This window comes from Sinocyclocheilus anshuiensis, unplaced genomic scaffold (assembly GCF_001515605.1).
Source record: "Sinocyclocheilus anshuiensis isolate Anshui unplaced genomic scaffold, SAMN03320099.WGS_v1.1 scaffold2749, whole genome shotgun sequence".
NCBI classification, from domain to species: domain Eukaryota; kingdom Metazoa; phylum Chordata; class Actinopteri; order Cypriniformes; family Cyprinidae; genus Sinocyclocheilus; species Sinocyclocheilus anshuiensis.
The window spans coordinates 393,494-404,067 of NW_015554047.1; the positions used below are offsets into that span (position 1 = coordinate 393,494).

Here is a 10,574-nt window from a genome sequence, read left to right on the forward strand (position 1 = left end):
TTCACCCTATTTATGTGAAGTGAGTGGAAGTGAATGCTATAATTAACAACGACATCTATTATTATCATTATTACTATTGTTATTAATATTATTATTATTATTAGGGGTTAATTCTGTCAACCTATTATTATTATTATTGTTGTTGTTGTTGTGAATTGTTGATTATCGTGGCAATAACACATGCATTGTGTGTGTGTGGGTGTGTGTGATATTCTGTGGTGTCATGTTGAGGATGTGTGTGTGTGTTTATCCAAACTGAATTGTTTTCCGCACGTAGCCCTTCTATCTCATAACAGCATGATTTCTCGGAAATCAGCCTGCTCCAATAGTAGAGCGGCTGCTCTGTGTGCGCATGCGCGGGATGCTCACCGGGAAAAATCCCCGCCAGCGCTATATATACCGAGCGCCGCCGCCTCCTCCGTACAGTAAGCGCGAGCTGATCTAGACAGACCTTCAGCTGCACTTCTTAGAGTGGATTCACGCCTTTACAGGACTTACTCTGTTTGCAGTTTTTCTCATTTGGATACAACATTTTATTATACTGTAAGTGCCTTTGATAATATGAAACGTTTTATTGCATTGAATATTATTATTGCATTTATACTTAGAAATGCTTGGCTTCAGTTGTAGACGTGTGTTGTTTTTCTGGTTAAATAAATAATGTGATAGACTAATTCGACTGTTAGTAATGAATGCAAGTTACAGCAACACGCAGCAACAATGTTGCAAAAACAACAACAGCATCAAAAGTAACTTTTTCATTTTGCTTTGATGTGTTTTGTAGATGCATCTTTGCTTAGATGTAAAAACTAACTGAACAAACCACATGAATACATCATAAAATAAATATTTAGCAAAGACTGAGAATTTTGCACAGTGGAATTTCTCAGAGAAGAAAGACAAAGTGCCGTTTCCTGGTCATGAACTTGTCAAAGCGCCTCCCTCCAGATGCACAGCGAGTAAACCAGCTTCTGTCTGCTTCTACAGAAACATGCCTGTGTCCCGAATGCGCATGCGACCCTGGCTGGAGGGCAAAATCGACTCCAACACCATCGCTGGACTCATGTGGGTCAACAAGGTAAAGAAATATCATCATCTACTCACAACCATCCAGATAACCATCTGGAGACAGCAGCAGTGTTCTAATGGATCTGCAATGCTTTCAGGAGGAGAAGATGTTCTCCATCCCGTGGAAACACGCGGCTCGGCACGGCTGGCAGGTGGATAAAGATGCCTGTCTGTTCAAGCAGTGGGCCATTCACACAGGTGAGCGATCGCTCGAGCGCACACGTCTGAGATCACAGTCCACCACAGGTGCGCTCACACTGCTGCTTGTGTTCCTCAGGTAAATACAAGGAGGGAGAGACCCAGCCCGACCCCAAGACCTGGAAAGCCAACTTCCGCTGTGCCATGAACTCGCTCCCCGACATCGAAGAGGTGAAGGACAAGAGCATCAACAAAGGCTGCGGCGCGGTGAGAGTCTACCGCATGCTGGCCGCCATCACCAAGAAGAAAGTCAAGAGATCCAGGAGCCGCGACAGCCGCAAACGCAAGGTAAGCGTGTGCCAGCGAGTCTGCAGCGCAGGTGCTTGGATTTGGCATGCATCCAGATCGCAGCATTAAAGACGTGTGTTTGTGTGTTCAGATCAAGACGGAGGACGCCGACGTTTACAAGATGCACTCAGAAATGACCCAGGAGAACACCATCAACAGCACCGTCAATCTAAGTAAGGCTTCTCAGATTTGACTTTCTATCGGAGCTAGATGTTCACAAGAGTGTGATGCTCATCACGTGTGTCTTTTCCCCGAAGGCACCGCCAGCCCCTCCGAAGACACCCCTGCATACGAGGTGGAGATCGCCAACTGTCCTGAAGACCTGTACATCAGCAAGTTCCAGGTGTCTCCGGTGCACTCCACAGGTAACAGAGCTCTCGCCTCGCTTCCCCTGTGTCTCTATCACTGATCACTGGCTCAAACTCACCCTGTGTTTTCGCCATCTTTCCACCCGCAGACCTGGAGGAGAACGAAGCCATCATTGAGGTGAGTGTGACCTTTGCTCTTTGTGCATTGTGCTTTTTCATTGACAGGAATACCCCGTAATGAAAGAACAAGCAAAAGCCAGCGGCTTACAAGTTCTGTGTTTTGCTCTTGCAGATCTCACGGCAATTGGAACATGACAGCACGCAGTGGCTGCAGAGCAATTTCTTTACAAAGGGGTTCCTGGCCAATGAAGCAGGCACAACAGAATCTCTGAGTCCAGAGAGCCAGTGGAGCGAAAGCTCAGGTAAATGTTGCGCGAGCGCTGTAGACGAGTGTCTGGTGTCTGTTCTGAGCTGAGCAGGATCTCACGTGTGTTTCTCTGTCCTGTTGCTGCAGGAGAGGAGCTGGAGTTCCGGCTCTACACTGAACTGACCCCAGACCTGTGTGACGACTCTCTCTGCACCTACACCGAGCTAATGAACAGCAGCTCCATGCCACAGACCATGTGTCCTCTCTGAGAGCGCCGCCTCGCTCCTCGGACAATGTCTCACGCACATCTTCTCACTCATGGACAATGGACTCCGATCCACACAATGGCTCATACCTCATATGTCTCGTTCGTTCATACGTCTGGATTCTGCTGATCCTCGCGGGACAGACGGGTGCTCTTCAGAAACGCTTTCTCTCTAGGATCTTCCAGAAGTGAAACTAGACGCCGGCTCATGGCTTTCGCTCCTCTTGTGCAGCTCTGTGACCGTGTAACCTCATGCAATGTGAACTGGAGCGACTCCGTTATGTGCTCATCATGGCAGGGGTTTCCTCACCGATAGGGTATATATATATATATATATATATATATATTCATTTTACACATTTATCAGATGAGAGTTTGGGAAGGGGTTCTACACTGTACATACTGTAAATATTTATTTGTAATAAAAAACAAAATGAATTTATTTGCTGTTGTTCGTGTTATGCTTTTCTGAGAGAGAGATTTTGCCTTTGTTATTTAAATTAAACTTGTTTTATTACAAACACCATTTCTGATTTTCATTTAGTCTGAAGAGCCAAAAATGAATAAAAGAAAATATTGTTATAAAAATAGCTAGTTCAAGTCATTGCAAACACAAATTGAAAAACATACAAATAGTTACATCTAAATGAACTAGTTTATATATTATTTAACATCAGTGAATCAACCTAGATACACTGATTTATGCAAACTTAATATTTATGGGTTACATCAGGTAGAAATAACTCTTTAAGCCACTTTTTACAGTGCACACTGTAGTCTCTTTAAAGAGACAGTTCACCCAAAATAACAATCCTCTCGTCATGTGCACAGCCTCACATCAAATCACCTGCAGAACGCAAAATAAGATAGATATTTAGCTGATGTCATCACAAAGGATTCATGCAACTCTGGAGGTTTAATCTCCTGAAGTGACGGTAAGTCATGTGACACACAAGAACCAATTAGGGCTGATGTTATTGACACGTTGCCATATTGGATCCGGCCTCACCTTGTGAAAAGCAATGTGCTGAATTGTATTGCATGTGCATTTGCAATGAACTTCATATCTTTAAAGCTGATTTTTTTTTTTTACTTCTTGCAGATGATGTCATATTAATGAAATAAAAGGCCACTTAAGTTCACTCATGTACACTTAAATAGTGCACTTTTAAAGTTTTTTAAAAATGTAGTAAACTGCACATTCTTCATTGCAAACATGTAAATAGAGAGATATTTAAACACATGATATTCAAGTTTAAACAGAAATGGCATTATAGTCAAGTCAGCTTTATTTCTACAGAGCTTTATACAGTAGAGATTGAGTGGAAGCAGCTCCACAGTGATGAACAGGAGAAACCCTGATGGAAACTCAGATTGTGCTGTAAAGACAGTGGAGTCATTATTCAGATGCGTTGAGTTCAGAAGAGCAGAGTCCAGCTGGATTCAGTCCAAGAGCTTGGTCTCATCTGAGATCATCCTAATCGAGCCAAACGAGGCAGTGGTAACAAAACTCCATCAGGTGACAGAAATGGGGAAAAACCTTCGGCTTCTCCTCTGGTCTGAGTGATATTGATCATGGTTCATTAGACTGGCATGAAGTGGGAAGGAAAGAGCTGCGGTCTGTTCATCAGGATGAAATATGAAGGCAGATCAGGCAGTAAATGGCCGGCTTATCAATGACACGATGAGCACTGATAAAGCAGTCATCTAGGAGTATCTTACAGTTCACCATAAACGCTTGTCGGTACGTTCAGCAGAACTGTAACCATATTTCAAAGACAATAGAAGTAAGTATGAAATACTTCATGCTTAAGCGTGTCAACTAATTGCATTTAATATAAATTTGATTCAATTGTAAACAACACAGTTAAGGTTATATTCAGTTCACACTTAAGTATACCCAGTAACACTTTAGTTTAGGGACCGGTTCCCACTGTTAACTAGTTGTTTATCAGCATGCATATTACTGGCATATTGGCTGTTTGTTAGTACTGATAAAGCACATATTAATACATGATCATATTTTAGATGCCTTAATTCACCCCATATCTAAACTTAGCAATTACCTTACTAACCATTAATAAGCAGCAAATTCAGTTTTTTGAGGCAAAGTTCATAGTTAATAGTGAGAATGACTATTCTTATGAAGTATATTATTTCTGTAATAAGCGCTCTTTTTAAAGCATACTTAATTTTCAGAAGGGTCTGTAAAGATGAGCTGATGTGAAAGTGTTTAAGCGCTTACATTTCTCTCTGTTCGTCATGTAAAGTGATCGTATGGCTTCAGAAGGCTCAGTTGTACGATCACTTTTATACCACATTTATGTTCGTTTTGGTGCTTGAAACTTTAGACCCCACTGACTATTATGTTGTTGATTCTTCAACAAATCTTCCTTGTTCCACAGAAGAAAGAGAATCGTACGAGTTTGGAACTGATACAGAGAGTCTGCTTAATTCATTTCAACTTGATATGGAGCAAAAAATAAATACATGTAAAAAAACATTCATTGCTCTTGCTCTGACTTAGACAGTTAATAGTTGTGTTTCTGTTATAATGTAATTCAGAGAATTCCAGGCATTATTGAGTGAGGAAAGCAGTTTATTTTTCTTTGTTTAGGCAAGAGTGAGCATTAGAGCTGAAACCCTTCACACAGATAAATAAGTCAGTTTAGAGAAAAGCATCAAGGGCATCGAATGCAATCAAGAAAACACATTAAACAAGTGACGAGTGAGGAAAAGCAAAATGGCTCCAGAGCCGAGTAAACGGATATTCAGCTATTAAAACAGCGAAGCGTGGAGTTTGTTGATGAATGTGGTGGCTTGAGACTCTGGTCTTCACAGGTCTGAGGTTTCACACAGCACAGGCTCCCGGCATTAAATCTTGCTCTCTGAAACACAAAGGAGGAAAGGAAGTGTGATGAAAACATCCAGCGAGCCGTTTCCTCTAACCGACCGCCGAGGCCTTTCTCTACATGTATGCATGATATATGTTAGACGGTGTGATTTATGGACGGTCGTGTCATACATCACAGATCTGAACCTCCTCTGCTCGTTTTCTTCATGAGGAAATACATTCATTCAAATACATTAAAACTGTCACTCAGACAGTTTTAGACTCGTAAAACGGCATACCAACGACTAACCCACCTACATATCACTGATTTTATCAGCTGTTGCAAGCTAAATTTACAGCAAATACCTACACCTTACACAGTTGTTCTGCCACATGCTTTCCCACATTAGAGCCTGCTATAGAGCGCTTCATCTGTTAATGCAGGACTGCAAACCTGCTGTGCACTCACTTTCATACAGACAAGCATGTACTTCATATTGCCTATAAGTACCTGTAATCATTTATTCTGATAATATTTGAACATTTCACCAACATCACACTCTGCACCATTTTTGAAGGCCAGTTTCTAATTTCTCGCTTACTGACGCTTTGTGTGTTGAAGTAATATTCATGTCTTGTAGTTGTTAAAAGGGATAGTTCACACAAAAATCATCATTCTGTCATCATTTACTCGTCCTCATGTCCTCAAGAAGATGTTTTGAGAAACGTCTCAGTGTCTTGCTTGGAGTCCAGCGTTCTTCAAAATGTCTTCAGGAGAAAGTCACACAGATTAGAACGAGATTTAGAGTAAATGATGACAGAATTATGATTTTTGGATGAACTGTCCCATCAAAGTGTCATGAATCCAATCAGATTTGATATTTATGAATGGAACTATGAGTTACTGGCCAACCATTAGCACACACAGAAACAAAATTATTGAAATAAGTACAGTGAAATATGAAGAGACATGTACAGTCGATAAGATATCATGCGGTGAAAGTGTTATGCCTGTTACTCCATCCCTCACTGAGTGCAATGAGGACAACAGACTCACATCCATTAAACACACTCAGATGGAGAGAAATCCAGACGTGACGTTTTGTCTGCTCTAATGCACTCGCACCTCACTTGATGATGAAATCATCTACTCCCGGTTAGATGAAATATGTCCAGTTGTGACTTGAAATATAAAATATTTGAAATATAAAATAATATAACCCAAATGCTCAAAAACGACACTAGACATTTCACTTATAGATAGCTACAGACCCGTCTCTCTCCTCCCGTTCATAGCAAAATCACCTGAAAGCATTGCGTTCAACCAAGTGTCCTTCCTTTCACAGAACAGCCTGCTGGACAATAACCAATCTGGAAAAGTGGCCAATCAACTGAAACCTCCTTGCTGTCAGTCACTGAAGCGCTACGCAGTGCAAGAGCTGAGTTCAGATCTTCAGTTCTCATTCGACCGGATCTATCTGCTGCATTCGACACTGTTAATCATCAAATCCTTCTGTCCACCCTCTCATCACTGGGCTTCACCAGAACTGCACTCCACTGGTTTGAGTCTTACCTCACAGGTAGGTCCTTCAGGGTTTCTTGGGGAGAAGAGGTATCTAAAGCACACCAAATGATCACTGGGGTTCCTCAGGGATCGGTACTCGGACCGCTCCTCTTCTCCATATACACTACTTCACTGGGACACATCATTCAGGCACAATGGTCCTCATTTATAAAATGTTGTGCAGAAACCATCCTAAATGTGATCTTACAAACATCTCTCAAATATGCGTACGTGTGATTCATAAAATGAACGTATGTACAGAAAATGCACGCACGCCTCTCTTTCAGATGTGAAATCTATGAATTGCAAATGATCTTGATCTTGCGCGCAACTGAATGGTTTCAGCTCTCTGCCTTGTAAATGACTCCTAATTAATATCATTAACATGTAAAAGATCACCAGTCATCATCCAAATTCTTTAATTTAGAACAGCTAGCTGCAAGAACAGCTTACATTTCCAAAAACCTGCAGTGCTCCGACAAGAAAAAGTGAGTACGTCTGCTCAGACCCTGACGTGACGCTAAGCACTTTTCCACGTCAAAGAAAGTTTTTACAAATATGAGCGCTGGCGTGGATTTAAGCACACATACACGCTAAGATCAAATCTGAGCAATGGATGCTTTATAAATGAGGCCCATGGCACCGGCTCGGATCTCAGGCTGCCTGTCGGACATCTCAGCGTGGATGAAAGAACATCACCTGCAACTCAACCTGGCAAAGACTGAGCTCCTCGTCTTCCCTGCCAGGAATCTTGGGGTGATCCTTGATGATCAGCTGACCTTTAAAGATCATATCACATCATGCAGGTTTGCACTGCACAACATCAGGAAGATCAGACCCTTCCCAACAGAACATGCAACACAACTTCTTGTCCAGGCCTTTGTCATTTCTAGGATGGACTATTGCAAAGCTCTTCTGGCTGGACTTCCATCATCTGCAATCAGACCTCTGCAAATGATTCAAAATGCAGCAGCACGTCTTGTTTTCAGTGCGCTCAAGAGAGCCCATGTCACACCGCTTCTCATCTCTCTGCACTGGCAGACTCGCATCAAGTTCAAGTCACTGGTGCTCGCCTACAGAACAGCCACGGCCTCCTCACCCTCCCACCTCCACTCTCTTCTAAGCGTCTATATCCCCTCCAGAAGCCTGCGGTCGGTAAACAAGCGGCGGCTCATTGCCCCATTGCAGAGAGGTACAACACAAGTCTTCAAGAAACAACTGAAAACTCATCTCTTCCGTGAGCTTTTATCCTTATCCCTTCCTGTCCTTTCTTTTACTATTTGAATGTTTGAATGCTGAAATTGCTTTATGTATTCCTCAATTGTAAGTCGCTTTGAATAAAAGTGTCAGCCAAATGAATGTAAATGTAAATCTAAAAAAAAAATTTAAACATTTAATTTCAGCTAGGTGCCAAGCAACATTTCTCATTTTTCATTTAGTTTAAATGTAGTTTGATGTAGTAAAACAATTAAAACTAAAACTGAAATAAAAAAGACAAAAAAAACTATACAGACATTTAAATAAATAAATAAATAAATAAAATGACAAAAATAAAACAACAAAAATGTAAAAACATTAAATTAAATTAAATGTAAAAAAAAAATTCAAAACATCAAAAAACAACAACAACAACAACAAAACAATAGTGTGTCAATGATACTAAAATATCACTTAAACGCACTCGCTCGGGTTCTGTTGAACTGACTGGCGATTTACACTGAGAGAAAGACAAAATGACTGATTCGTCTCGATCATCTGTGTCGTTTACACGCGGCATGTGTCTGATTACATTAAAGCTCTGAGCAAACATTCACTCGAGCTGATCCGTGTTTTTGAAGCTCTTGTTATCTTGGCACTGCCTTCAGATAGTTGTTCTTTGTGCTTCTATTGAAATGCTTGTCACACCAGAAAAGTGATTAAAGCGCTGGACTCATCCAGCCAGTCGAGCAGACAAACACACACGTGACCAAAGCAGAAATACATTACGGCCGAATAACACATTATTTAAGAATTCACACAACTGAAAACATCTGGGGCACTGGAGCAGCTGCGGACGGATCTGTCCTCAGATCAGTGCTTAGTCACTGGTGGGGAGAGATATGCCAAAAACCAGACCCTCAGCCTGACCTTGACCTTGACCTTGACCTTGACCTTCACCCTGAGTCTGAGGCTGAGTCTGACCTTGACCTTCACCCTGAGTCTGAGTCTGACCTTGACCTTCACCCTGAGTCTTGAGTCTGAGTCTGACCTTGACCTTCACCCTGAGTCTGAGTCTGAGTCTGACCCTGACCTTCACCCTGAGTCTGAGTCTGACCTTGACCTTCACCCTGAGTCTGAGTCTGAGTCTGACCCTGACCTTCACCCTGAGTCTGAGTCTGACCTTGACCTTCACCCTGAGTCTGAGTCTGAGTCTGACCCTGACCTTCACCCTGAGTCTGAGTCTGACCTTGACCTTCACCCTGAGTCTGAGTCTGACATAGCAGCACCAGAGCGACCCACAAGCCACCTGTCAATCAAATAATTAAACAGGAAAAACAAACAAAAAAATGACATGCAGTGAATTTTCATTAATCTGTCAATCATGAACATGCATCAGTCAGACGAGTCTGACACCTCTGACGCTACTGTCCAAAGAATGAATTATGCATATATCTGAAGTATGCAAACATATAGCACACACTCACCAACACACACACACACACACACACACACACACACACACACACAACTTTAAAAAAATGTTGCTTAAAGAAAGTGCTGCTTAAAATTGTTATTAAAATTCATGTTTACATTCTTTTTTTGTGATATTCTTGTTAAATATTAGCCTGTTAAATCTTAAAGCAATAGTTCAGCCACAAATTAAAATGTGATGCAATCTGATACAACAACAAGAGATGCACTTTTTCACTGGAGGAAGCGTTATTATGGATTATGAACTCAATGTATTTTAGTTAAAAACGTCTTAATGCGGGATTTGTTTCAGCTTTTGTCTTCTCCAGATGTTAACTGATGGACTGGAGTGCTGTGGATTACTTGTGGATTATTGTGATGTTTTTATCAGCTGTTTGGACTCATTCTGACGGCACCCATTCACCTGAACTATTCCTGTAAATGGTCACGATTCCTTCAGCAGAGGTCAAATGTAATAAAGCATTATTAAATCCCAGTTTCCACTCTGGTTTGGCAGCAGATCTCTAGTTAGTGTACTTGAACAGGCCGCTCTATCGTGGCTCTCTCGGTGCGGCGGGAGATTTCTCTGTCCTTCCAATCGTACACATCACTGACAGAAAGAGGAACATAATCATATGGGTTTTTGACACATTCCACAAGACTGTTTGCTTCCACAATAGTCATATCCTGAGCATTCAGCATTTTTCAACTACGGGCAACACTCTTGGGAACTTTTTACCTTCATCATTTGTTTTTATGTCTTTTTCAAATGCCTTGGATTTTATTTATTCATTCGTAACATTAAAAACATAAAACCAGTGGACATTAATACACAACTGTTCAAGTTTGGGTTCAGTACAGTTAAAAACATTTTAATTAATACTTTTATTCATTAAGGACACATTAAATTGATCAAAAGTTACAGTAAAGACATTTATAAAGTTACAGTAGATTTATATTTCAAATAAATGCTGTTCTTTTGAACTTTCTGTTCATCTGTGAATCCTGAAAAA

General features: G+C 41.2%; 2 protein-coding genes across 2 annotated transcripts in view; one reads left to right on the top strand and one right to left on the bottom strand.

Moving 5' to 3' along the window:
• The first annotated feature begins 435 nt into the window (after positions 1-435).
• On the top strand, positions 436-2,909 carry LOC107668462 (interferon regulatory factor 1-like). Its single transcript, XM_016460335.1, has 9 exons — positions 436-543; positions 988-1,078; positions 1,167-1,266; positions 1,346-1,554; positions 1,646-1,727; positions 1,812-1,919; positions 2,012-2,040; positions 2,155-2,284; positions 2,377-2,909. Exons 2-9 carry the CDS (start codon positions 992-994, stop codon positions 2,496-2,498), a joined length of 867 nt encoding a protein of 288 aa, XP_016315821.1. The 5' UTR covers positions 436-543; positions 988-991; the 3' UTR covers positions 2,499-2,909.
• A 6,201-nt stretch (positions 2,910-9,110) lies between these two features.
• The window catches only part of LOC107668441 (uncharacterized), a 4,674-nt gene continuing 3,210 nt past the window's right edge, over positions 9,111-10,574 (bottom strand). The window contains exon 4 of the mRNA XM_016460307.1: positions 9,111-9,397. Within this exon, the coding sequence (XP_016315793.1) occupies positions 9,111-9,397 (287 nt within the window). The remainder of the gene's footprint in view (positions 9,398-10,574) is intronic.